The 26,874-nt window shown below is 59.8% G+C and overlaps 2 protein-coding genes across 18 annotated transcripts in view; one reads left to right on the forward strand and one right to left on the reverse strand.

Annotated features, from left to right (window-relative positions):
- The window catches only part of DENND1A (DENN domain containing 1A), a 544,513-nt gene extending 541,661 nt beyond the window's left edge, over positions 1–2,852 (forward strand). For all 16 annotated transcript variants that reach the window (XM_077968018.1, XM_015116876.3, XM_077968015.1 and 13 more), the window contains one exon: positions 443–2,852. In XM_077968018.1, coding sequence (XP_077824144.1) covers positions 443–1,654 — 1,212 coding nt within the window. In that variant the 3' untranslated portion in view covers positions 1,655–2,852. The remainder of the gene's footprint in view (positions 1–442) is intronic.
- CRB2 (crumbs cell polarity complex component 2) lies at positions 2,759–26,874 on the reverse strand. 2 transcript variants are annotated; one of them, XM_015116889.3, is made up of 13 exons: positions 26,712–26,874; positions 19,833–20,156; positions 16,925–17,120; positions 16,670–16,809; positions 15,663–15,848; positions 15,356–15,469; positions 12,095–12,967; positions 11,497–12,005; positions 10,768–10,906; positions 9,132–9,918; positions 8,335–8,451; positions 7,705–7,831; positions 2,759–6,236 (listed from the first exon to the last, which is right to left on the reverse strand). In XM_015116889.3, the coding sequence occupies exons 1-13, from the start codon at positions 26,815–26,817 to the stop codon at positions 6,012–6,014; spliced, it is 3,843 nt and encodes a 1,280-aa protein (XP_014972375.3). In that variant the 5' UTR covers positions 26,818–26,874; the 3' UTR covers positions 2,759–6,011. The 2 variants fall into 2 exon arrangements, with proteins under 2 accessions (XP_014972375.3, XP_001083811.4); XM_001083811.5 differs by having other exon boundaries at positions 10,741–10,906.

The raw sequence follows: 26,874 nt of genomic DNA on the forward strand, positions 1-26,874 counted from the left end.
CGGGCCATGTGGCTTACAAGTGGCAGAGCCAGGACTCCAACTTGGCCTCCTCCTTTCTCCCCAGCCAAGGTGCCTTCTACCAGGCCCTGAGTCTCACTCACCCTCCCAGGCTTACAGGTGATTGCAAGTGCCTGCAATCTAAAAAGTGAAAAGGGCCAGCCAGTAGCTGGAGTCACTTTCCTAAAACTCCTTGGCAACCACCACTGGTGTAAAGGGACGAGAGCTTTCTCTTGAGTTCCCGGAGCACAGGCTTGGAGTCCCAGCACACCTGGGTCCTCTGCTGGTAACCTGGGGGAGTCCCCAGCTGTTCCAAGTCCGAGGAGCTAATCAGCCACACACCTAGGCCCAACATGCATTCAGCACACAGGAGTGGTGTGGGAATGGGCACACATATGTCCCAACTCAGCCTGTGGTCACTGCCGCCCTCCTTCCCTCCCAACAGAGGCTGGACCTGGGCGGGAGTGAGAGGAGCCGCGGGGTGACAGTGGCCTTGAAGCTTACCCACCCATACAACAAGCTCTGGAGCCTGGGCCAGGACGACATGGCCATCCCCAGCAAGCCCCCAGCTGCCTCCCCTGACAAGCCCTCGGCCTTGCTCGGGAACTCCCTGGCCCTGCCTCGAAGGCCCCAGAACCGGGACAGCATCCTGAACCCCAGTGACAAGGAGGAGGTGCCCACCCCTACTCTGGGCAGCATCACCATCCCCCGGCCCCAAGGCAGGAAGACCCCAGAGCTGGGCATCGTGCCTCCACCACCCATTCCCCGCCCGGCCAAGCTCCAGGCTGCCGGCACCGCACTTGGTGACTTCTCAGAGCGGCTGCAGGTGGATCGGGACAGGCGAGCTGCCCTGAGTCCAGGGCTCCTCCCTGGTGGTGTCCCCCAAGGCCCCACTGAACTGCTCCAGCCACTCAGCCCCAGCCCCGGGACTGCAGGCACGAGCAGTGATGCCCTGCTCGCCCTCCTGGACCCGCTCAGCACAGCGTGGTCAGGCAGCACCCTCCCGCCACGCCATGCCGCCCCGAATGTAGCCACCCCATTCACCCCCCAATTCAGCTTCCCCCCTGCAGGGACACCTGCCCCATTCCCACAGCCACCACTCAACCCCTTTGTCCCATCCATGCCAGCAGCCCCACCAACACTGTCCCTGGTCTCCACACCAGCGGGGCCTTTTGGGGTCCCTCCAGCTTCCCTGGGGCCGGCTTTTGCATCCGGCCTCCTGCTGTCCAGCGCTGGCTTCTGTGCCCCTCACAGGTCTCAGCCCAACCTCTCTGCCCTCTCCATGCCCAACCTCTTTGGCCAGATGCCCATGGGCACCCACACGAGCCCCCTACAGCCGCTGGGTCCCCCAGCAGTTGCCCCATCGAGGATCCGAACGTTGCCCCTGGCCCGCTCAAGTGCCAGGGCTGCTGAGGCCAAGCAGGGGCTGGCCCTGAGGCCTGGAGACCCCCCACTTCTGCCTCCCAGGCCCCCCCAGGGCCTGGAGCCAACACTGCAGCCCTCTGCTCCTCAACAGGCCAGAGACCCCTTTGAGGATTTGTTACAGAAAACCAAGCAAGACGTGAGCCCAAGTCCGGTCCTGGCCCCGGCCCCGGCCCCGGCCCCGGCCCCAGACTCGGTGGAGCAGCTCAGGAAGCAGTGGGAGACCTTCGAGTGAGCCAGGCCTTGAGGGCAGGGGATGCACCGAGGCCCGAGGGTCCGTCCACTGCTGCGGTTCCGAGGGTCCCCCGCCACGCTCTCTGCCCAGGTTCTGCTGGTGGGAAGGGATGGGACCCCTCTCTGCTGCCCCCTCCTCCCCTCCACACTGCCCATCTCTGGGGTCTGGCCCTGCAGAATGGCACCAGTTCCAGTCTGGGAATCAACCCAGTTCCTGAGTGCCCGTCCCACCCCGCGGTTGCCCGTCCTTGGCACCCTTGATTGGGTTTTGCACTAAAGAGGTCAGCTGGGCCAATGATTGATTGCCCCAGACCAAGTCCTACCCACCTTCCCCCTGAAAGTGTCCCGAGAGGCTCCGAAGGCCTATCCTCTGAGCCCAGCTCTCCTGTTCCACCACAGCCAGGCCCTGCACGCCCACCTCCTCGGACACAAGTGGCAGGGTTACCCTCCAGTGTGAGCTCCTCTGCACGAGACACAGGCGGCTTGGGGTTGAAGTTAGGACTCCTCCTGGGCTGGAGGATTTACCTGGTGGGGCACTTCCAGACTGTTTCTAGCAATATACACACATGTTCTTTCCTGTGTCTTCACCCCAAAACTTCAGTTGATTCTGACCTGGGAGGGTCTGGGGACCAGGGGGTCTGGACTGCCTTGTGATGCCCAGCCCCAGCCACCCTGCACGGGGACTGCGAGCACCAGCAACATTGATTTCTAGAAGGAAAATAGAAACCCCATCTGAGTGTTTTGGGGGGAGCCCCCACCCCCTCATTCCAACTCTCTGGCACTCTGATACCTCCAGGTTCTCTTCTCACTGTCAAAGCTGGGTCTCAGCCTCTTGGCATCTGGAGCTTTGTGGGCAAAGCCGAGAAGCTGCAACCCAGACTTCAACTCGAAGGTCGAGCGGAATGCCTCAGACTGATGCGGAGGCAGCTGGCCTTCCTGGGTTGGAACGAGGCAGTGGCCCTGAGCCTCTGCTCCAGAGCCGGGTAGAAATGACAAACTTGGTCTCTGCCTCAGAGAAGCAGGAGAAGGGCTAGAAGCCAGTCCCTCCCCACCTGCCCAGAGCGCCAGGCCAGCACAGAAATTCCTGAGGCCACCGTCACCAAAGTTAGAGTGAATGTTTTATTGTTTATCTTTTTCCTTTTTACCTTATTGATTTGATGAGTCTTGAAATTGATTCATTTCCATAAACCAAGTTAAAGTATGCCCCGACCATTTAAGAAAACAGCCATCTGAGACACGCAGGAAATTGTGAGCATTTCGACCCGAGCTCTCATTTCCTATCCGGGATGGGTCAGACACACAGTCTACCCAGGGGTGTCTGAGGGGGACAAGGAGGGGGGGGGTCTCTGGAGATCTGTCACCCAGGGAGCCCCCTCTGTGTCTAAGAGGCCACCACTGCTGCACATGGTCAGGGAGGCTTGGTGGCCGTCCTGGCACATGGCTTTTCCTGGGCCAACTGTGACCTGTCTGGCTCAGGAATGGGCTCTGGCTGCTTGGGGAGCCGTGTCACTCCTGGGCCATGGGGGCACCTCCCGGGCACTTAGGTGTTTCACAGAGATTCCAGTTTCACTCCCTGGGCAGATCCCCAGGCCCCATCCGGGATAGGGCAGAGGCGGCGCTGGCAGCCCCAGGGAAGGAGGGTGTGTACCCCAAGGTGCCCTGGCCGTGCTGGGGGACTGGGGTGAGCGCTCCATGTTCACATGAGCACTGCTGCCTCTTCACTTGTGGGACTGACTTTGCAAACCCAAGGATGAACTTTGTGTGCATTCAATAAAATCATCTTGGGGAAGAGGCTGGCATCCCCGTGTCCTTGAAGCTTTTGGGGTGGGGGAGGCCCCATGTGGGCCTGAAGCCATCCTCACCACCAGCTCCTGTAGAGGCGGGGACCAGGCGTGGAGCAGTTAGTTAGGGAAGGAAGTCAATTCCCCGCACCCACCCAAGCCGGTGGCCACTCAGGGCTCTAAGCCAGCTCGTGCTCTGTCCCTCATAGACCAGGCACGGGGTTGGGCTGGCAACAGGCCTGCTCAGCCCTGCTGGGGCCATGGGGCAGACTGCAGGCCACCAACGATGTTGAGGGCATCCAGGAGCCAGGAAAGAGTTCAAGGGGACACCTGGCAAGTCGCCCCCACAGGTCCCTCATTAGCAAGAACAGAGCCTGGGCATCTGCCTCTGTTGGACGCTGGTATTTGGAGGGGTTGGAAATGCAGACCAATCGACCACCCATAGTGTGAAACATGTCCAGTCACACCACCCACCCCCTCCAACTCGCCCAGCATCTGACCATGCTCTCCCCTGCAGGACTGACAGGCCTGAACGACAGGCACCCAGGCCAGGCACAGTGGCTCATACCTGTAATCCCAACACTTTGGGAGGCTGGGGCAGGTAGATCACGAGGTCGGGAGTTCAAGACCAGCGTGGTCAAGATGGTGAAACCCCTTCTCTACTAAAAGCGGGCACCTGTAATCCCAGCTACTCCAGAGGCTGAGGCTGAGGCAGGAAATTGCTTGAACCCAGGAGGCGGAGGTTGCAGTGAGCCGAGATCGCGCCACTGCACTCCAGCCTGGGTGACAGTGAGACTCCATCTCAAAAAAATAACAAACAAAAAACCAGCCACCTGAAGCAATAGGAGCCGGGAAGAGAGGGCACAGCCAGCTTTCATCTACATGTTGGGGTTCCACATAAAATATCCTAGGAGTCACAGCTGACACAGGTTTTCCAAATCCCTAACTCAGTAAACTGACCCTGGAACCAGCTAAGGCAAGGGAACCGGATGCCTCCTCCCCCTGTTCCCAAGGGTTCTAGAGAAAGTTCAGGGAAAAGTGGTTCCACCTCCTCCAGGATAAGGACCAGGCAAGCCCCTGAGCCTGGCGTTCAGGGCCCTCTCTATCCCAGCCTCTGCTGACTTCCCAGTCCCATGTCCCAGTCCCCCAAGTTGTCACGTGGTTCCACCTTGGATTGGACACCCACGCCTCTGGGACTCGCCGAAACTGAAAGGAAAAGCTGACTGTCGACCCAAAAGTGTAAACAGATCTCCTGGCCTGAGAAGCAGGAAGGACGAAAGGGCACATCTCCAGGTCCATGAAGCTGGAAGGAGGCCAGGCCCTTAGGCAAGTGCCCTTCAGGGATCGGAGGTCACAGTGTGATGGGCATTGCCGGGGAAGGGGCTGGGAGCAAGCAGCAGAGTCTCCCCCGAGTCTGCCTCTGCAGGCCCAGCCCTGACACAGAGGCAGCGCCAGTGTTCACTGAGCTCCTCCACTCAGCAGACACCCCAGAGGGCTTCCTTCGAGTCCTCTCGCCGAATCTGTGTAGCGGCAACCAGTCATCAGGGGAAGGAGCTCGCTCGCCAGGCTGCCAGGGAGGACCGGAGCTGGAGACCCAGAGGTGGTTGGGTGAGCTGGGGGCGTTTGGGGCAGGAGAAGGGTTGCTCTGTCATCCTTATCCCAGAAGGACATGCAGACGATCCTTATCCCATCAGACGGGAGTTGACGACGTCCAGATTCTCTCCCCACTGTCATCCTCTCCAATCCTTACAACAGCCCTGTGAGGTAGGCGGGCGGTGCCTTCCCCCTTTGACAAATGACCACAGCAGGGTGGGAAGCTCAAGGCAGCCCCTCCTCTGCTCCCTTGGGCTGCTCCGGCTGAGGTGGCGGGTGGGTCTGTGGTTCCCTCGCATGACTGGCTCTGGCTTCTGGCAGACAGACCTGCCTGAAGGGATGTTTGTTCTAGGAGCCAGAAGCCCACTCGGCCTCTGCCAGTGGCCTCCCGACTTCCCAGCTGCCTCCGCGGCAGGAGCAGCCCCCAGAGGCAGGGAAGGAGGCAGGAGCCCTGGCCTTGGTGCCTGGGCAACCCGGGCCTGGCCTCCTGGAGAACATGCAGCCTTAGGCCGCCCCTGCCCCAGGACTGTAATGGTCGACCCCATGGAGCAGCCACCGCCTCCTGAGATCAGCCACACCCATCACAGTCATAGACACACAGCAAACGCAGCAGACACGCCCTGCAGCCCCTGTCAGGACACACTCACACTAGCATCTGTAGACTAACACGGGCCCAGGTACACACTCAGACACACACTGCTCCAGATACGCACACTGTGTGCATCCACATGTGCCCTCCCACGCACAGCCGTACACCTGCCGAGGCACAACCCCGAGGGTGGGATGAAGTCCACAGCCTCTCTAGGCCTCTGTTTCCCTGAGTTGCTCCCCTCAATCCTCCATCCACGATGGGGCAGAGGCAGAGGCTGCCAGCCAAGGGGACACTTCCATAGCAATGTCCCGAGCCGTGGCAGCAGCTTCCTTGGGTCTCCAGGTAGAAACCATCCAGGACCTCCAGGTGCTGGTGCCGGCAGCCAGGCTGGCCTAAATGAGTCTCTCCTCCGGTGGCACCTTGAGGACGCTGTCCATCTCCAGCCGGGCCCCAGCCACCTCCTGCTGGCTTGGGCTGTAGGTGCCCTCGGACTGGCGGCGCTTTCGGGCTGCCAGGATCCCTGAAAGAAGGCCCAGGAGGAGGAGGAGGAGGCAGGCACAGGCTGCAGGCACGGCCACCTCCAGCAGCGGGAATGGCAGCGGCAGGGGCACGCCCTTCTGCAAGAGACACAACACCGAGGCCTAAGACCACAGAGAAGGGGAGGACCCTGGGCCCTCAGCAGCACAAGGACCTGCTCAGAGAAAATCAGAGCTGGGAGCAGGCTGCCCCGGGAGCGGTGAAGACCCAGCCCCAGGGGTGTACAGGCAAGTGCCAGGAAACCACCTGTCAGAGCCACTGGCTCGGGGAGTCCTGTACAACAAAGGAGTTCTGGCTAGAAGGACAGAGACGGACACCCGGCAGGAGCTAAGCAGGGTGCGTGGGTTTCACAAAAGCCTACAAGGGTGAGATGAGGCAGAGCGGGAGCTGGGGCAGACTGAGCGGCCCCCTGCCGCAACAGCCAAGTCAGAATCCACTGGGGCCTGCCTGCCGGGGTGGGGTGGCACAGGGAGCAGGGGAATGTTCTGACAGCTTGTCCCTGCAAGCCCTGGCCCAGGCTTCAGGGGGCCCAGCAAACCTCCTTGCTGTCTCCAGTCACAGGCTCCCAGGATGCCCCATCAAAGCCTCTACATGCCTGGGACTCTGAAGTCCCAGGATGCGAGGATTCCAGAGGCACGGGCTCTGGGACTCACCAGCCCCCCTCTGTACCTCCAGGCTTCTCAGCCCGCTGTGACCTGGGTCCTAAAACTAGAGAGGAAAGTCCCTCTGTCCTGAGAGGGCCCTGCCAGCCTCCACCCCTGAACATTTTAGGGGAGGAGCTGTAAAGCCATTTCCTTCCCCTGCCCTGGGAGGTGGCTGGGTGGGGAAGCCAGAGGCTGTAAAAGTTCAACTTGAAAGGAAACATTCCCCATAAGCGGAGGGGATTTGTGGTTTATGGCCCAGGCCGCCAGAGGCCTGTGGAGATCAAGGCTGCTCCCCAGACTACCCTTTTCCAAGCCTCTCCTCGCCAGCACCCACCTTCCCCCCACCACCCCCGCCCCGAGGAAGGGGTGTGTCAGGGAGGGTCACAGCTCCAGCCCCTGCCGCCTTCGCCTTCCACTTCGTCTGTCCAGGCTCCTCCCGGGCTGAGCCCCCTGGGGTTGGGGCCACCCTGCACAGTGGCCGAGCCTGCCCCAGTGCAGACTCCCAGGCCACCCCCACCTTGCCCCGGGTCTTCCAACTCAGTCTCCTGGATTCACCAGCCTAAATCCCAGAACACCAACATCCTCTTGGCCCTGAGTCCTGGTTGGATTGGCAGAGACCATCTGTCCTCACTGCCACTGCCCTGGGCGCTCTGGGGAAGCCCCTGACCCAGCCAGGAGCTTTGTGCTCTTGTCAATAGATGGTGGCAGCCCCCAAAGCTCTCCCTGGCGTGGAAATACCTCCTGTGTTGGGGGTGTGGAAAGGACCTGAGGCTCCTCTCACTGCCCCACCCCATGACAGAGTGGCCCAGGAACAGCCCCACGGTGCTCTGCTCTCCCCAGCAGCATCAGCTCACCAAGGGCCCAGCAGGCCACGTCCACAGCCCCTCACCCCGGCAACACTCACCACCACTTCACAGAACTGGCCGGAGAATCTGGCATTGCAGATACATTCAGATACCCCTCCAGCTGCCCGGCAGGTGCCCCCATTCAAGCAGGGGTTGGTTTCACAGGGGAGGGCGGGGACCTGACACCTGGAGAAGGAGGGGGGCTGAGAAAGCGGCTCCCCCATGGCTGCCTCTTGTGCTCCCAGCTGCTCTGCTGCCCACCCCCCCCCCTTCAGCAAGCATCAGAGCTTATCCGTTCACTGCCCCCATGCGCTGCTCCTGCCCAGCTGGGCCCTGCCCGGTGACCACCCGAGCAGCTATGACTGAGAAGGACTCTCCTCCCATTAGGGGGACTGGGGAGCCTGTGTGAAGGCAGGTGCCCCGGGAGCTGACGCCACTGTCTGCAGGACCCAGAATCTGCAATTTTATGGTCTCCCACAAGTGGGCTGGGGCTGTTCCCATAACTGCTACCAGGTCTGTATCACAGAGGATGGTCTTGCAAGACATGGAAGGAAACTCAAGTGACAATGGTGACTGTGATACCAGGGAGGGGTGAGAAGGTGGGCAAGGACCCCCACCCCACCCTGGCTGGAGGAATAGCCCTTCACACTCGTTGGACCCCCTCACAGTTCCCAGGCCCCCAGACCCACCTCTGGCCAGCAAGACCCTCCAGGCAGCTGCAGTTGGCAGCAGGAGAGCCACCCTCACACGGGCTGCCGTCGAGGCAGGTGACATTCAGGATGCATTCCTTGGATGGGACAGGCAACCTGGGGAGAGAGCAGAGGCTGGAATGGGTGCAGGATGCCTGGGACCTGCCCTCCCCAGTGCTGTGACCGTGGGCCACCTGAGCCTGTGTTCTCATGTATGGAATCCAGGGCCCTCTATCGGTCACGGGATTGTGGTCCCTGGTGGGAAGGAAGGGTCACTTACTTTCCAGAACCTCAGAGGACTCTGAGGACAACAAAAAGTAAGGATTCTGAACAAAAGCAGCTCCTAAACGCAACGCCTGGACATTCCTTGAGGGGACAGGGAGGGATCAGGCCACAGCCAGATCCCCCTTCCACACCCTAGGCTCCAGGGAGAGCCACCGGGAGATGAATAAGGGAAGCCCAAAGCCTGATCCCCTCCCTCCACCCCGACCAGTGACCAACAGGGATGAACCCCGGTGTAAGCGGCAGGCGCTCCCAGCCCCAGACAGCAGCGCTGTTTATCTGAAATTCCAAGCTAACTGGGTGTGTTTTGATCTGTGTTTTATTAGGAAATTTATCAAATTAAACTGTCCTGCTCATGTCACAGATAAGGACACGAGGATCAGGGAAGGGAAGCGACTCATCCACAGACCTGGCAGACTTCTCTGCCCCACCACAGTCCCAGGGGGCATTTGCAGCCCACCCCTGCCCTGGTCACCACCCCCTTCCGGGCCCGCGCCCCTGCCCAGCCGTCCCACCTGCAGCGCGGGCCCCCGAAGCCAGGCGGGCAGTGACACTCGAAGCGGCCGTCGGGGTGCGTGTGACAGCGGCCACGGGCGCAGGGCGCGGAGTCACAGGGGTTGACGTGGGCCTCGCAGCGCGGGCCCTCCCAGCCCGGGCCGCAGGCGCAGGCGAAGGCGTCGAAGAGGTCGCGACAGTCACCGCCGTGCAGACAGGGCGAGGGCGCACACACGGGCGCGCCGCGGCAGCCGAGGATGGGGGCCGGCGTCCCAGGCCAGGCAGCGAAGTGCTCTTGGGCTCCAGGGGCCACGCCGGGTCGGGGCCGCGCCAAGGGCAGGGGCAGGCCGCCCAGCGCCACGCGGCCCAGGCAGCCGGTGAAGTTCTCGGCCAGCAGGATGTGCGCGGCACCTGGGCCCTGCAGGAAGCCCAGGTCACCGGCCAGGCCGCGCAGCGCCACCGGGGTGGCCGCACCGTCCAACCACAGCAGCCAGCGCGAGGGAGCGGCCGCCGGGCGCTCCATGGCCAGGCGCACTCGGTGCCAGGCACCATCGGCCACGCGCGGCCCAGGTATGGGCAGCAGGGCACCAGAGAGGCCGTGGCCTCCGCGCACGCCCCCCGCCAGTGAGCCATTGCGCACCGCTAGCCACACGCCTGCCAGGGCGCCCGCCGTGGCACGCAGCAGCCAGGCCTCGGAGTCGCGCGTGCGGAAGGCCAGCGACAGGCTGCCGAGTGAGCGCCCAGACGATGCGTTGTGCCCGCTGAACGCGACGGGGGGACCCTCGCGGAACGTGGCCTCCGCCACACCTGCGGAGAGAAGGAGCCTCAGGGAATGGCCCACGGAGCCTTCTCCAGAAATGCCACCTCCCCACTTCCCCCAGCGAGTGGCAGACAAGCCACTTACTGGGGGCGGGGCACACGCACCCACCTATCATCTAATCCTGGAAACTGCAGCCGCCCGCGACCACCCTCACTTCTACCCACAATGTATTTCCTACCCACGGAGGAGCAGTTCTGGGCCAGTGCTGGGGGCGGGGGCGGGGGCGGGGGGGGGTGTGTGGGGGGAGGTGTGCGATGCCTAGGCGACCCTCCAGGTCACAGGCCGGCCAACAGCAACTCCTGGCAGAATCTGAACCCTTCCCTCCCTGTGAAGCTGTGCCACCTTAACCGCCAAGGCTTGCCTTTCACTGCGGCCAGTCATCTTTGTAAAATGCAGATCTGGTCATGCCCCTCTCCTGCTTAAAACCCTCCAGAGGCTCCACACTGTCCTTGGGATAGAGTCAGAACGGCCTGACTGTGTCCTCAAAGCCCCTACCAACTTTCCCACCCTGTTCCTGCTGGCCCCTTGCACTTCCACTGTCCTTGCAGACCTCAGGGACTTTGCACATGCTATGCCTTTCCATAAAATGTCCTTTCCCCTGTGGCTCTCAGAGTCTGGCCTTGAAGCCGGGTACAGGCTCCCCTTCTCCAGAAACTCTGTCCCTCTACATGCGGTGGCCCTGCCACACTGCCCTGGGGCTTGGCATGCCTGGTCCACCAGTATCCTACAAGCCCTGAGAGTGCAGATGGGATCTAGCCAGCTTGGGTGTCCAGCACCCAGCACGGGAGCTGCGCAGGACACACACTCACACACAAAGCCATCAGGGACCTCCTCACACGTGGCAGGTGGGAGACAGGGCTGGCCGGGACACCACAGCTGCTGGGCACACGTAGGCCCTGTGAAATTGGCAGGGCAGGTACAGTGGAAGTCATTCCAGGTGACGAGGCAAGTCCCACCATTGAAACAGGGGTCAGGCTGTGGGAGAGGCAGGGCAGGGGTTGGCTCAGGACTGCAGTTAGCATCACCCACCATAACCAGCATTGCAGTGCTTCTTCACTGAGCACCTACTAACAGACCCAGTATCTCCTCACAAACGAGTGGAGAGGAAGTCGCTAGCACCCCCATTTTACAGAGGAGAAAACTGAGGCTCAGTAAGGCAAAGCCACTTGCCTGAGTCACCCAGCCAATAAAGAGAGGAACCAGAGTTCATGCCCAAGCTGTTACAACTCCAGGGCTGGTGGAATTCTGTTCATGATCAAAAGGGTGTCCTGTTCCCCAAGTAGCTCCTGCAGAAAGGCTCGGGCAGCCTCTATCTCAGTCAGTGTGTCTCTCGCAGACCAGGACTGGCTGGGGGAGGCACGGGGACTGCTAGAGGGTAGGAGCAGCTGGGCTGAAGAGGCGGTGAATGCAAATCTGCCCTGCCACCTTCCTGTAGTGGGACCCCGGGCAGGTCACTTCACCTCCTCAGCCTCAGTTTCCTCATCAGCAAAAGGACACACTAAGTCCCAGTGATGTAGGACAGATCCTAGAAAAAGGATCCCCACCCTCAACCCCTGGACACTTACACTGCACATGTCTTCGGAGACACAGCCTGCGGTGAGGTTCCAGGACTGCCTGCCGCCAAGCTCGCTCGGCTGGCTTGAGTTATCCAGTGGCAGAGGAAAGAAGGGGAGGTGGCGGCCATCGAGTCGCAGGTCCTGGAGGCAGCCTCGGAAGGGCCCACCCCAGGGCTGGCTGTCAGCAGCAAGGAGCCTCCCACCCACGTGCATGTGCTGCCCCAGGTCCTGCAGCTGCTCAGGCCCGAAGCTGAGCGTCACCAGGTGACGCAGCCCATCATCCCAGCGCCCAGGGAGCACTACAGCAGGACCTCCTGGCGCCTCAGCCCGGATCCGACCCTCGCTCAGGAATACTGTCAGACCAGCTGCGGAGTCATTGGCAAACTGGAGCAACAGGCCAGCGGACTCCCGAGTACGGAGAAGGAAAGACAGTGTGAGGTTGGGGCCTGGCAGCTCTTGAAGCAGAAAGGAGACAGAACTTGGGGCGCCTCCCAAGCCAAAGGTGGCAGCAGGAATCTCTGCAGGGAGAGAAGGTGCCAGGTGTGAGGCCTGCAGGCTGAGGGAGCCAGATCTCAGGTGCTGCCTTCCCACCTGGCTTATTCCTCACCATCAGCACACGTGGGACCCCTGTGGGGTCGAGGACAGTTGCAACGGAAATGAGTCCACAGATCCACGCAGGACCCTCCATGGACACAAGGCAGAGGCTGGCACTGCTCTCGGCGCTCGCAGCCCAGGAGGACGTTCTCGCCGAGATCCTCAGGCAGCAGGAGGTGCCCATCCACACGCACGTCCTGGAGACAGCCTGCAAAGGTCGCGTCCCCCAGCTGGGCGGAGGAGATCCCAGCAGGCAGTGGAGTTGCTGAAGCCGTGGGAGCCAGGGCCACAGGACCAGAGGCCACACAGAGCCGGGCAGGGCAGCCCTCATGCCAGAGCTGTAGCTCCAGGGTCGCTAGGTGGAGCACCACCTCCACCTGGTGCCAATGGCCATCATTTAGGCCCAGGTCTGGCAGTCTCAGGACAAGCACAGTGGTGCCGTGGCTCCAGAGTGTGGCCTGAAGTGTGGCTGCCACCAATGCCAGCTCCAAGCTTTCCCTGGTGTTATTGCGAGTGGCCAAGGTCCCAGCAGGCAGCGTAGTGCGAAACCTCAGTGCCAGACCCAGGGGGCCACCAGCTGGCACTGATGCCTGAATGGGTCTCCCAGCCATCACAGAGAAGGTGGTATTCTGGCCACAGAAAGGTCCATGGGTACCAGGTGGGCAGTGGCAGACATAACTGTGGACCCCAGACTGGAAGATAGGGATGCAGGTGGCAGCCAGTGGGCAGGTGTGGCCCTGGCAGCCAGTGAGCTGCACAGAACAGTCGCGCCCGCCCCACGTCTCTGGGCACCTGCAGATATAGCCTGCCACAGTGTCACTGCAGTTTCCGCCATGCAGGCAGGGATCTGACAGGCATTCATCCACATCTTCCTCACATGTCGGCCCTTTGGGAGAGACCAAGCCAAGGCTCAGTGATGTCTGGGGCCAGAACCACAGTATTGACCCAGAACTTACATGCCTCTTGTGATGGGGACCTCAGTACCTATCAACCAAACCAATTCCCAAAGGATTTCTCATGGTCCTCTCAAGTCCCCTGTAGGCCAGAAGTCAAGATGTCCCTTCCCTTCCCATATCTGGTGAGTCTCCAGGCCCTGTAGATCTAATCTCCTAAACAATCTCCAATGCCCCCTTTCTCCCACCCTCCATCTCCTGCCTTACCAGCTCTCTGGGCGACCATCCTGCATGCTCCAGTTCACCAGCCTTCAGAAGCCCTTTCCCATCCATCTCCACCAATGGCCAGAGGTCTATTTCTAAAGCATCACCTGGCCAGGTTCCTCTGCTGCTTCAGGTCTACCCTGACATTTAAGACACCCTCATGGGATGGGTCCTACCAGGCTCTCAAGCCTCAATCCTGCTTCCCACAAACCTCGAACCTCCCATTCCTCCAAGCATTTCCTGGAAGGTCCCGACTCTGGGGCTTTGCTCATACTGTTCTACCTGTGGAATGCCTCATTCTCCCTTACCCTTCCTTTCAAACTGCTACTCATCCTGCAAAGCCCAAACTCAAAGAGCCCAGAGGCTTTCCCTAACTCCCAACCTCAAACTACTGTATCACTCTCCAGTCATAGGCACAGCTCCGCAGAACCCCGCATTAAACGTATTTGTTTACTCAGCGGAGATCTTCAGGGACCTGAGTATGTCCTTGGTGCCCAGCAAAGGGCCTGGCGTGGCTTTTATGGACAGTGATGAAATGGAGGAGCTAGTGGGGTAGTGCACGCACCTGAGGCACTCTGAGTGGCCCCCCAGGCTCCAACCCCTCAGTCCCTCTGCCCCAGGGCCCTCACACTGGCTGTGAAGGGGCTGCCTCATCCTCCCTCCAGGGATCCCTTCAGGTGCTCAGGCCCCAGCTTGGGTCAAGAAGCCATAGTCCACTGTCGCTCCGAAAGAGCCACATCCCAGCTGGAGGAACCCAGGCCCAGAGAAGCCACAGGGTTTGAAGCCCAGCCCCGATCAGCTCACAAATTCCACAGCTTCCTCCTAGGAACCGCCACCCACCAACCTCCTCCTGCCCAGGGCCCACATTCCTCCATACCTGTCAGGAGCCACAGGTGGCCCAGGAAGGTCCACAGAGCCCCCGGCTCCATTGCCATGCCCTCCAGACAGGTTGAGAGTGGTGGGCGGGCACTGAGGCTGGGGAAGTGGGGAGGGACAGAGCTCCCTGCCCGGCCCAGCTGCCTCCTTTGGAGCCTGCTCAGGAATGCCAGGCACTGGCCTCCCCCATGCCCAGCACGGCCTAAAGGGAGGGAGGACAGGCAAAGAGCCCAGCCCTGCAGCTGGGGTCCCCCCTCTCTGGCTCTGACCTCAGAGGTCTGCCCTCCCTGTCACCCAACAGCTAAGCTCAACTGGGAGAGGAGCCGGGTTCCCGCTGATACTGGTAAACCTGGGGGATGGCACCCCTCATCCTCTCAGCTGTAAGATGGGGTTTTAAACCCCTGCCTCATGGGGCTGTGTCAAGGAAAAAACAAGATGCAGAGCAATTGCTTCCCAGAGGCCAGACGTGCTGTGTGGGCCCACTGTGTGCCAGGCACCCAGGAGGCCATGGCTCTTGGAGCAGGAATTGGGGAACCTCGGCCCATGGAGGCAGTGGATGGGCCTTCAGGGCCCCCAGGAGTGTTGGCCATCCAGCGCTGGGGGACACTGAGTCCCACCATCCATCCAGGGCTGGGGACCATCTCTTTCCCCTGGTAGAGGAGGCTGTGCCCAGGAACCTGCCAGGGAGAGGAGGCAGTGTGCCCCAGCAGGAATGCGGGCGGGCGTGAGGGAGGTGTCGCAGGCATTCCAGAGGGGGCAGGGACATTCAGTGTTGGAGGTGGAGTTCCCTGGGCTCACCGGTGTCCTATGTCTGTGCATCTGCATGCACCCAAGGCAGGGGGAGACTTTCTGAACCCCCAACTCCTGCCTGACAGGCCCCAGCTCCCCAAAGGTCAGAGTCATCTTTCTACAGATGCTGCCCCCCTAAATCTCTGCAATAGCCCCTATGTCCTTCTCTGTCCTGGCTGAACCGCCTCCATCTTTCCTGAAGACCGTCCTTCCACATGTTCTCCCAGACAACCTCAGCCCACTATGGCCCCAGCCCCACTACACACCTGAGCCCCGGTCTCACCTCCAAAGTGAGTCCTAGTTCAGCCACCCTCAGCGGTCACCTGGGCCCTCATACCCACCTCCTCCCTGATCTCCTTAACCCCATCAATCCACACATCCAGACAGAAGGGACCTTCTCACCCGAGGACCACCAATTCGGATGGTGCCAGGGCCCACCCCACCCCAGACACCTGCGTAGCCATCTGGGCAGTGACACTGGAAGCCATTGGGCAGGTCCTGGCAGCGGCCTCCGTTGAGGCATGGCCGTGAGGCACACTCGTCCACCTCCACACCGCAGTCGGCTCCTGCAAGAGGCCCAGCTGTGGGTCCCACCTGCACCCTCAGAGCCAGGCAGGGGCTGAGAGGGTCTATTCTATAGCTAGGGAGACTGAGTCCAAGAGAGGGCAGTCGCGGGTGTGGGGCGGGGTGGGGGTGGGGCACAAGATCCCTCCCTGGGCATCTGGACATGGGCTGACCACTTCCCCAACAGGGGCTCACCCTCAAAGCCAGGAGGGCAGTGGCACACGAAGCCCGCAGCGTGGCGGAAGCTGAAGGTACCAGGTAAGGTGGCCTGGACGCCCCCGTAGAGGGCCGGGTCAGAGCGCTGCAGGCATCGGCCCCCGTGCTGGCAGGGGCTCGATGCACACTCGTCCTCGTCCACCTCACACAGCTCGCCGCTGTAGCCTGGGGACACACACATGCAGACATTAGGTCTCACAGGGTTGCCGGGCAGCACCTCTTCAGCAAGGGACCGCGGCTCGGAATAAGCCACGAATGGCGAGGGAGGGATGCACTGAGGGCAGCAGGGATGACCATGGCAGCCTTCAGCAGCAGCGGCCTATTGCTGCTGTTACTGGTCTTACTACTATTTTTCCTTTTTTTTTTTTTTTGAGACAGAGTCTTGCTCTGTTGCCCCAGCTGGAGTGCAGTGGCATGATCTCAGCTCACTTCCACCTCTCAGGTTCAAGCGATTCTCCTGCCTCAGCTTGCAGAGTAGCTGGCACTACAGGAACACTCCACCATGCTCAGCTAATTTGTGTTTTTTTAGTAGAGACGAAGTTTCACAATGTTGGCCAGGCTGGTCTCGAACTCCTGACTTCATGATCTGCCCGCCTCAGCCTCCCAAAGTGCTGGGATTACAGGCGTGAGCCACCGCGCCCGGCCTAGTCTTACTACTATTACTAGCGTTAATTACCAAGCCCTTTGCAGCTGTCAGGCCCGTCCCAAGGGTTTCCCAGGCGTCGCACCTTCACTCTCCCCGCAGCAACCCCAGGAGCAGGCGCTACGATCAGCCCTATTTTGTAGATCAGGAAACTGAGGCTCCGACAGGTTGCAATCACACACACACTCTGGTCCCGAGGACCCAGTAGGCACTCGCGCACAGTCACACATCTGCCCCGCCGCCCCAGGCCGCACGCGCGCACACCTACCCCTCCACCCCAGGCCACGCACGCATACATAGTACCTATCCGGCTACCCCAGGCCGCACACCTGCATGCACACACCTGGCCAACAGAGGCAGCGGAAGCTCCCGAGACCCTCGAGGCAGGACGCGTTGTGTGCACAGGGCGCCGATGCACACTCCAGCACCTCCTGCTCGCAGCGCGTGCCCTCGTAGCCGGTGCCCGTGCAGTCGCACCAGAACCTGGGGAGGGTGCGTGGGCGGAGCTGAGCGCGTGCCCGCCCTTTCTGCCCCGCGCCCGGGCCTCCCCGCATTGGGGCACCCGGCGCCCCAACCCCCTGCCCCGCCGCTCGCTCACCCATTGACCAGGTCGTGGCACGTGCCCCCGTGCGCACATGGCTGGCTCTGGCACTCGTCAAGGTCCAGCTGGCAACGGGTGCCCCCGTAGCCCGGCGCGCACACACAGCGGAAGGAGCCCACGCCGTCCAGGCACGAGCCCCCGTGCACACAGGGCGCCGAGGCGCACTCGTCTACCTCCGTCTCGCAGGTCACGCCTGGACAGGGCAGGGGACACAGGGCGCAGGATGAACACCCAGAGCAGGGAGGAAGAGGCTGAGCCAGGCCTGCTGCGGAGTTAGAGATTCGTGGGTTCATTCATTCAGAGCCCGGTGGTGGTGGTGGGGCGGGGTGGGGGGGGGGTCACGCCAGCAAAGGTAGGGAGATAAACGAGACAGACAACCTTGCCCTCATGGGGCTCACAGCAGTCTAGGCCAGTACATGGTGGGGGTGGGTGGGATTTGGCCAGTAGTTACGTAAATGAGCTGGGTTTTGATGTTGCCAAGTTCAACAAGGAAAGGGGTTGGGTCTTGGGAAAGCAATAGCCGGGGTCTGCTCCGTTCAGGGAAGGCTTCCTAGAAGAATAGGCTTTTGAAGGATTCAGATAGAGGACTGTGGGCAGCAGTTGCATTCCAAAGAGACTGCAGCAGGAGGCAAGTTCTACTCCGGGCCAGGGCCATGATGCCCTAGGCAGGGTGCTTGGAGGGTTGGAAGCAAGGGAGAGGGTGGAGGAGGTGAGTCGGGTGGGAGGTGTTAGTGCCTTGAGGACCAGGTAACCTCCGGGTCCATCCTGGAAGTTTCAGACAGGTAAGTGACTTGGTCCCACGTACATTTTAGGTGTTTTGTTTGTTTGTTTGTGTTTGTTTTTTTTTAGACAGAGTCTCGCTCTGTTACCCAGGCTGGAGTGCAGTGGTGCAATCTCAGCCCACTGCAATCTCTGCCTCCGGGGTCCAAGCGATTCTCATGCCTCAGCCTGCAGAGTAGCTGGGATTACAGGTGCATGCCACCTCACCCAGCTAATTTTTGTATTTTTTGGTAGAGAAGGGGTTTCACCATGTTGCCCAGGCTCGTCTCTAACTCCTGGCCTCAAGTGATCTACCCACCTCGGCCTCCCGAAGTGCTGGGATTACAAGCATGAGCCACCGCACCTGGCCCTACCTATTTTTTAGAAGGTCCACTTTGGTGGCTTTCAGACCCCAGAGAGGCAGGAGATGCTTGAGTAGGATAATCACTCCTCCTGGTGTCCCTGCACTGTCCTGGTTTTAGAACTGAAAGTACCAAGTCCCAGGAACCCTCACAGTCCTGGGCAAATCAAGACAGTTGCGTGGCTCTCCCATGGTGAGGGTGAAGAGGAAGGGAGATGGAGAGTCCCGGGTTTCAGATACACTGCCTGAGATCATCCTGGACTCACGTGTCACTGTAGACTCCAGTGAGCCCTGCCCCCTAAGTGGGTTTGGTGAAGGGGGGGGGCCAGAGGCCCAGCTGACTCCAGCTGGAACCCTCCCCCTTCTCAGTTCATTGAGCACAAAACATGGCCCCACCTTCCCGTGAGCCTTCCCTCATCCCTCCCCATCCCCACTCCCACCCTCTGTGCCAGGGGGAGCCAGGCCTCGTCTGGAAATCCTAAACTCCCCCACCCGGCTTGGAATGGAAAGAGGAGAGTATGAGTCACGGCAGATGCTGCCCCCACTCACATCCACAGCTTACCCAGGAAGAGTCACCCGAAGTGCGCGAGCACTACACATCCGGGTGCACAACCCACTGCCCGCGCAACCCACTGCCCGCGCAACCCACTGCTCACACATGCACTCAGACTGCAGAGACACCCCCAGGTACTGGCAGAGCTTTATGGATGCAAAACAGATCTTGGAACTAGGAGACACACAGACGGATGTGACCTGCACTGGCATGTACACTAATACACCCAGACACCGAGACACTGGAACGATGAGAAAGATGCACGGAACCAGCTTCCCAAATCTCTCTTCATCAGCTGCCATCGCTTCACTATAGGCCCCCTGCCCTGCAACTCAGCCCCCCAATCTGTACCCCTTGCTCTGAGGTAACTTCAAACTGCCCCCTGCCCTCAGAGTACAATTGTCTGAATTCAGGATTGAAGTAGAATCCAGAGCATCTACACTGCAGACTCTAGACTGCCCTGGACTTAGCCTCGCTCCCAGACCTGTCCCCAGCTACGCCCTCCTTCCCGACTTCAGGCCTCTCTAGGAAGCCGCTCCAGGATGCCCTCGGCTCAGACCATGGATGGGCCTGGGACGGGCCACACTCTGGAGAAGGTACCCTCAATGCCAGTCACTTTTCTGAGCACTTACGTATATGTTATCCCACTCCAGACAGCGGCGAGCCCTGGGGTACATCAACATTACAGTTTGAATGAGACCATGTATGTCTCTATGCTAGAACTCTGGGGGAGACCCAGAGGCCAGGGGTCCACATTGCATTCCAGACCACATCAGGAGTGTTCAAATGAGCCAATGGTGCTTGTCATGTAGATGGTGTCTACATGACGGCTTGGCACAGACCTGAAGTAAGTGCTAGAAAGACTATCTGGGCATCCTCATTCAAGTCACGCCAGGCATGTCCACACTGCCAGAGATGTCTGAGGGGATATCTCCACCCCCAGAGCCAAACTGAACTGGAGGCTGGACTGAAATCACATTTATCGAGTGCCTGAGATGTGCCACACACCATGCCAGCACCCGCACATACATACTCTCACCCAGAGCTGCCAGGTAAGCCCGCAAAGCATTAGTTCTGTAGTCAGACCAAGTGGGTATACCCTAGAGCTGCCCGGATACCTGGGGGCGTCCGTCCCTACACGAAAGTCAAAGCTGAAGCCACAATGCTTGCACTCTGAGCAGCTGATGGGATCCGTATCACAGACCTCCTCCCAGGGCGGCCCAGGCTGTTACCTGCATAGCCAAGGGGGCAATGGCACTCGTAGCGATCGGCCAGGTTGCGGCAGGTGGCCCCATGGTGGCACGGCCGGGATGCACACTCATCGATGTCCAGCTCACAGCGAGGGCCCTGGAAACCCGGCACGCAGTAGCAGCGGAAGCCGTCGGGATCCAGACCCTGGGGCACACACAGAGCGCCGTGGTGGCATGGCTGGGTGGCACAGCCCCGGGGCTCTGTGGGCCCGCAGGTATAGCCACCACTCTTGGTAGCCTGGCACTCGGTCCCTGGAGCGCACGGGTCTGAGGCACAGGCACTGGGGGGCTCTGAAGGCACCGTCCCTGTAGAAAGAAGAAACTGGCTGGGCAGGGTGGGCAGAGGTTACAAGGACAATCTCCTCCCCACCCTCTCAGGCCCACCCCAGACCCCGAAAGCAACACGGGTCTCTCCATGCACAGGATGGATGGAGGGTCAGGAATCTGCAAGCCAGGTCCCAGTAAGCTGCACACATCTATACCCAGAACTGGCAACGGTTTTAGGAGAGTCTATATAACAGAGAAATAGGACCAAGGATGCCTGGCTCCTGGGCAGGATTAGTGAGCAGAGGCTCCCTGACGCTGTGAGATTCCCTCCACTGTCTTGTCCCTGCAGGCCCCCTTTGAGGTAGGGTCTGCCATGCCCATTGCACCCGACAGCAAAAGGAGGCCCAGGAAAGTAAGTGAAGGCTTGCAGAGTCTGCTCGGCCCTGTCCACTTCACACAGCAAGTTAGTGTTCGCTGGGACAGGCTTCAAGGTCTATCCGGGTTATTTCAGCTCCGCCTAGGGAGGGGTCTGCCTCCTGCAGGCCCCATCCATCTGAGGAGGTCCAAGAGGGTGAGGCTCCTCCCACTGCCCCCTCCACCTCTTCTGCCAGGGGTCTGGTAACTCCATCCCTGGGTGAAACTGGAGATGGGCCCGACCTCAACCTCGGGAGGATGGGTGGACAACTTCAAAGGCAGGGATCGTGTGCTCCGCTGGTCTCATTCCTACCCCTTCTCCACCTCACTACCCCCCACACCTTCCACCAGTCACTGGCCTGGGAACTTCTAGAGGGTCCCTGGCCCTCATTTCATCCCCCATCAGCAAACACCTAAGTGGCCAGCCTGGCCGAGGTCGTGTGGTACAGAGCAGGTACTGAGATGGCTCACGGGACACCTGCCCCAGGCCACCGTGATGCTTCCAGCACTGGAGCTGTCTCTAACAGAGGGTCACCAACTGGCTTGGAAGCCACGCCCAGAGATCCTCATCCCCCCTTCCTTTCTTCCTGCCTTCCTGAGAGCCTTGTCAGCCCAATGGCCAGGCGAGGACTTGGGCTTTGAAGTGAAACAGCCCTGGGTTCAATTTCAGCTCAGAAAGTTACTATGAGACCCTGGGTAAGTCATTTCTCCCACGGAGACTCCGTTTCTCAGTCTGAAAGCTGGATAATAGAACCCCCTCATCAAATGCTGAGCTATTCAACCCCTCCGCACCGAAGCCAAGGGCTGCTTTTGGTAGGAACTCGGTAAGGATGGGGGAGGGGAGCCTCCGGAAGACACAGCCCCCGTTCCTTCCCCCACCCCCACCTGCAACTCCCAGAGGTGCCCCTCCCCTACCCAGGTTGTCATCTAGACACTAACCAGACCGCAGAATAGCTCAGACCCTGCACCCTTCCCTCCCCCACCCTGGTGAAGCCCCCCAGATAAGGCTGGCAGCCTCTCAGGCGTCATCCGCATTCCAGGCAGGGCTGTCCTGTGGCCTGACCCGCATCCTTCCAGCTCCCTCAGGAAAGGGCACAGGTTTGGGGCACCGGGCAGTCCTGGTTTGTATCTGGGGTACAAAAAGTGCCCATCTCGTGGAGGTGTTGAAAGGATTCACCAAGGTGATGTGGGGCACAGCCCTGAGACTAGGTGTGGCCAGCACTGCTCAGGAGGGTGCAGCACTCATAACCCATGGTAAAGGACCCCGGCTGCCGGCGCCTGTGCCAACAGGCCCCTCACTTAATCCCCCCACAGAGCACTGTCCCTCACCTGTGCAGTACAAGGGACCCGCCCCCCCACTACCAGCCCCCTCCCCCCACTCCCTGCCATCCAACCCGAAGCTTTGTCCCCTATCTCAGAGCAGTTGGGATCATGCCGGGGAGGCAGCACCAGGGAAAGGATCCTGGGGGGCGGGGGAGGTGCCTTGTCACAAGGGATCTTCCCAGGACCGTGGGAGCAGATGGGCTTTAAATGACAGAGCCCTGGAGACCGAGTCCATCCCCATGGCAGGAAGGAGTTTCTCCAGTCAGAGCCAGAAGGGGAGAGAAGGGAAGGAGCTGCCCGTCCTGGGAGGCATGCAGTAGTGCCACAGTCCTGCCTGGGAGGGACAGCCATCTTTCTTGTGTCATCTCGGTTGATCTTGGCATTTACCCTCCGAGGTGGACAGTATGATGATCCCCGTTTTACAGCTCAGGAAAGGGAGACTCGAAGCAGCCTCACCGTCCACGGCCCGAGTGAGGCTGGAATCCAAACCCAGGGCCTCACTCCAAGCTTCCCGGAATCACCGGGGTCCACATTAAGAATACAGATTCCTGGAGCCCACTCCAGACCTCACATTTAGAACTGGGCCCTGAGCCTGAGAATCTGCATTGCAACCTGCTCCCACGGGATTCCTTTCACTTTTAGGTGTGGGAACCGCTGACCTCAGGTTGTCTGTCTTCCAGGAGTGAGCCTAGGAGGCCACCATAACCCAGGCCAGACAGGAGAGGCAAGGAGGGGCGGGGTGTGGAGGGCAGCAGGGCGGAGGAGGGGCTGTTCCCCGGCCCAGGCTGGAGGGGCGGGGCCTGTTGCCAGGGCAACGAGGGGCCTGTGCTTATCTTCACAAATCCCTCCTGACCTCAGGCTGCCTGGGCCGACCTGGCAGGGAGGGATTAACGGACACCCGCCCCTCCCCTTCGACCTGCTGCCCTGTCCTGGGGAGGGCAGCAGGAGGACCCAGCTGTTTGCTGAGTGCTTACTATGTGCTTGGGCCTGTGCATCTATTATTACATTGTTATATTTGATTCAGACCAGAAAAGGTGGGTGCTATTAAGAAAATTTCTGTTTTTGTAACTCAAAGAGGTTGATACTTTTGCCCCAGGTTGAGATGAAGAATCAGATCCACTCCTGATTTCCCAGGAGGTCCACATCTCCCAATGCATGTGAAATTTCCACTTTGCAAACGCTAAATTGCCACCCACATATTGTCACTTTAATACATTTTAACTGCCTCACCCTGGAACAAAATCTCTAAAGGTTTTCACAGGAATACATCTTCCAATATCAGCCTGGGCAGAGTGGGCAATCTTCCCCGTCTATCCAAAACCCAGCTGTTAGCAATCCCACTGTGTCTCAGGCCTCACTCATTAGTAACACCTACTTTTCATGCACTTATAATAGGCCTGTTTATAACAGCCAACAACTGATGAGAAGTGTTTTACTGAAGCCAGGGGTAGCGGCTCACACCTGTAATCCCAGCACTTTGGGAAGCCGAGGTGGGAGGATCACTTCAAGCCAGGAGCTCAAGACCAGCCTGGCAAACATAGTGAGACTCTGTCTCTACAAAAAAAAAAAAAAAAAAAAAAAAATGAGCCAACCATGGTGTGGGTCCCTGTCGTCCCAGCTGCTTGGGAGGCTGAAGTGGGAGGATGGCTTGAGCCAGGGATATTGAGGCTATGATTTCTCCACTGCACTGCAGCCAGGGCAGCAGGGTGAGACCCTTCATCAGACCAAAAAAAAAAAAAAAGAAAGAAAGAAAAACCACAACCAAAAAGGAAAGTGTTTTACTGGGGAAGCTTCCTGTCCCAACAAATCGAGAGAGAATATTTCTAAGAAGCGACCTAAGACCTCCTAAGGTGTGGGAACTTCTAGCATAGGGGAAGAAATTGTTCATCTAATATCCCTGCGCCCGAAGGCTCTACCCCCGCAAGGGTAGGGCTAGATAACCATGGAGGCTTACAGACGCTCACTCAGTCATCAGGAAAGGGTGAAATACTATTTTGGGCAGAATAATTTGGAATACTCTTTTTCAAAACTGTTTACCTTCTGAGGTTAAAAGACGTAATTCTGATAACAGTCATTGCAGCAATAGCTGTCAGGGACGGAGCACCTACCCCGTGCCTTGCACTGATGAACCCTTGAGTTTGGGCTCAGAGCACAGTTCCAATGAGTTACCTCCTGAAGTGAGGGGGAGACAGAGCAGGCGGGGTTCCCCACCTGCCACCCAAACAGGCCACTTCTAACAATTTTACTATTAACGGTTCGTGGGCTTCCATCTAAAATTTCCCTTGAAATTGGGGGTTCCATGCCAAAACCTGGGGTGGGGAACCACTCACTCCCTTCTCTTTGAATCCTTGTACTAGCGCTCAGAGTGAGCCAGTCCTCGTTTTGGGGAGACAGAGAAGAGAAGCGACTTTGCCTAGGCTAGTAGCACAGTGTACTGTGAAATCCCAGCACTGGCTCTGGGGCTGCCTGGCTCTGGGACTGGCCATCTCTGGGCCTTGTTTACCTCCTCTGTAAACTGGGGGTATCAGAGCCGACTTCATAGGCTGTTGGGAAAATTAAATTAGACCTTGTTAATAGCACAGTGCCTGCCATGGAGTGGCTGATCTTATTCATCAACAATTATTTACTTGAGGCAGACACCCACTGTCCAAAGGATCCTGACATTGGGTTGAATGTGTGTGTCTTTCTGCTCCATCTCTGCTTCTGTCCCGCAGGCTCCCACCGCCTTCTGGCTGGAGGAGGGGCCGGACTTGGGGCCTGGACTCACTGCCCCTTTGTCTGCTGGGCTCCCTGGGTGTTCGGGGAAGGGAGGGTGGATATGAGAGCCCAATGTGCCCCATTGTACTCCAAGATGCTTGGTCCTCTCCATGGCAACCAGCCGGGCCTTTGTGGCAAATTGGGACCAGCATGGAGGGGCCCAGCTCAGGGCCTGGCAGGGGTGGGGAGCAAAGCCAGGGGCCCCCGGCCTCCAGAAGCCCCCATCCCGTCCAGGATGAAAACTGGTTTTCAAGTGACAAAATCCCCAGTCACTCCCCTCCCGGCAGGCAGGCTAGGGTACCAGTGTGCAGAAATGGTCATGCCTGCAGTGTCCCCCGCCAACTTTTAGGGATCCCCAGGGATGGGGCTCCCAGCACAGAAATGGCAGAGGAAGGGCTGCCCGCTCCTGGGTGCCCCAGCAGGCCTGATGGGGTGAGTGTACACACAGTGTCCAGACCACCCACAGCCTCCATCCACTGTGTGCCTGCAGGTCCTCTGTGAGTGCACAGAGTGTGAATGTACATATGTCTACACATGCGTGTTGGGGTGTGCACGCTGGTGTGCAAGCACATGCCATGTGTGTGCACATGTGTGTAGGTGCATGTGCTGGTAGATCCACGTGTCTGTGGCACCTGTCCCTGTGGCGCTGTGTGCCCTTGGGCGTGCCACACAGGTGTGTGGAGTGTGGGTGTGTGAGCACAGGGCAGGGGACAGAGCCCCGATCCACAGACCGGATCTCATGTGCTTTGTATGCAGAGAACGGAGAGGAGCAGCCACCACCCCCCACCATGCCCCGCCCCCTACAGAGTCCAAGTCACCTGCCAGCAAAGCCCAGCTCATAAGTCCCCGTCCCTCTCTGAGCCTTGGTTTCCTTCACTATAAAATGGGGTCCACATCCTCCCTAGGGCCCCATAGAGAGTCTAGGAAATGAAAGCTTTGTGAGTGCGGGAAACATGAGGGTCCCCAGGTGGGACTGGGAGAGGCTTGGCCCCCACACCCTGCAGCCTGTGGAGCTCTGGGGCAGGGAGGGCTCCCCCAGCCTCAGGAGAGCCCAGGCCCTCCTTGGCTGCCTCCCCAGCCTGTGGTGGTGGGGGCAGGGGACTTCCCATGTCCGGCCCCTGTAACTATAGTAACTAACACCAAGCGTTCCCTTGGACCCCCCAGGAGGAATTCCAGCCTCCGAGACCTTGGACAAAAGCAAAAAGGGCTTGGCGAATGGGGTCTGGCTTCAGGGAGCCCTTTCAGATTGGCCTTGGAATGCTGGGAAGGGGGCGGCAGGAGACACACACGTTCCCAAATCCCCAGACACCCCGCAGGGACCCAAAGCATCCCCAGCGCCCCCAGCTCGCAGGCAGGGCTACCGCACAAATGCAGGGGCGCGGGCAGGGCTACCGCACAAACGGAGGGGTGCGGGCAGGCACCCAGCTCCCTAGCTCTCCCTCCCGCTTCTCCACCCAGTCCCCTGAGTTGGGGTCTGCGGTGCCCATCCCACACCCCTCATGTTGAGAGCAAAGACCCAGTTCAACCCTGGACAACTTACACCCCACAGCGCGTGCTGGGACACAGCTCACCACACCCAACTCCTCCGACACAACTCACGGCTCACCCCAGACAGCTCATCCACCTCCCAACTCTAACACGCCCACAACCTGTGCCCCACAACCCAGCATGCGACTCAGAACAGGCTCCGGGGTGAGGCTCACGCCACCTGCAACTCCCCAAACTCAGCCCCTAGAAACCCAGAAGTTTCCCAGCCCCAACCCCCAGCCCTTTACAGGATGCAACAGAGCACCTCCCAAAACACGCACCCCATCCCTCACCCGCATCAGCTCTCTCAAATCACGCCCTGCCCCCAATGACCCAACCCCGAAACTTACAACCCCCAACATGAAACAGCCCCCCAAGTCTCAGAACACACTCACCTCCGTGGAGCCCCACAGAGTCTGGGGGCCCACAGCTGCGCACTCCTGTGCACCCCACAGCTCAGGCCTGCACCCACGCGGACCAGCCCACCCGCCGCCCCAGCAGCCAAGGCTTGGGGTGTCTGCCCTAGGGGACAGATCCTCTCCCAGGCCCCTCCAGACATGGGCCCCAACTCACCAGCCAGGAGGGAAAGGGCAGGGGCCCAGAGCAGCAGCAGCAGCAGCAGCAGCAGGACATAGGCCAGGGGCTGGGGGTCCCGGGTCCCAGGCCTGGCCAGCGCCATGGCAGCCCGCTCTGCTCGGCTGCTGTGGGAACCGGAGGGCGGCCTGGCTGGCTCCGC

The sequence above is a fragment of the Macaca mulatta genome, chromosome 15, assembly GCF_049350105.2.
Source record: "Macaca mulatta isolate MMU2019108-1 chromosome 15, T2T-MMU8v2.0, whole genome shotgun sequence".
Lineage (NCBI taxonomy): Eukaryota > Metazoa > Chordata > Mammalia > Primates > Cercopithecidae > Macaca > Macaca mulatta.

Excerpts from the sequence above, each read along its gene's own strand:
- CRB2 (XM_001083811.5), bottom strand. The coding sequence starts at position 26,817 with ATGGCGCTGGCCAGGCCTGGGACCCGGGACCCCCAGCCCCTGGCCTAT. Across the intron at positions 15,849-16,669 it reads CCGCTGCCTCTGTTGGCCAG|GCTACAGCGGCGAGCTGTGT; the intron begins GTGTGTGCATGC and ends GTGTGTCCCCAG. Across the intron at positions 7,832-8,334 it reads GAGGGTCTTGCTGGCCAGAG|GTGTCAGGTCCCCGCCCTCC; the intron begins GTGGGTCTGGGG and ends CTCCTTCTCCAG.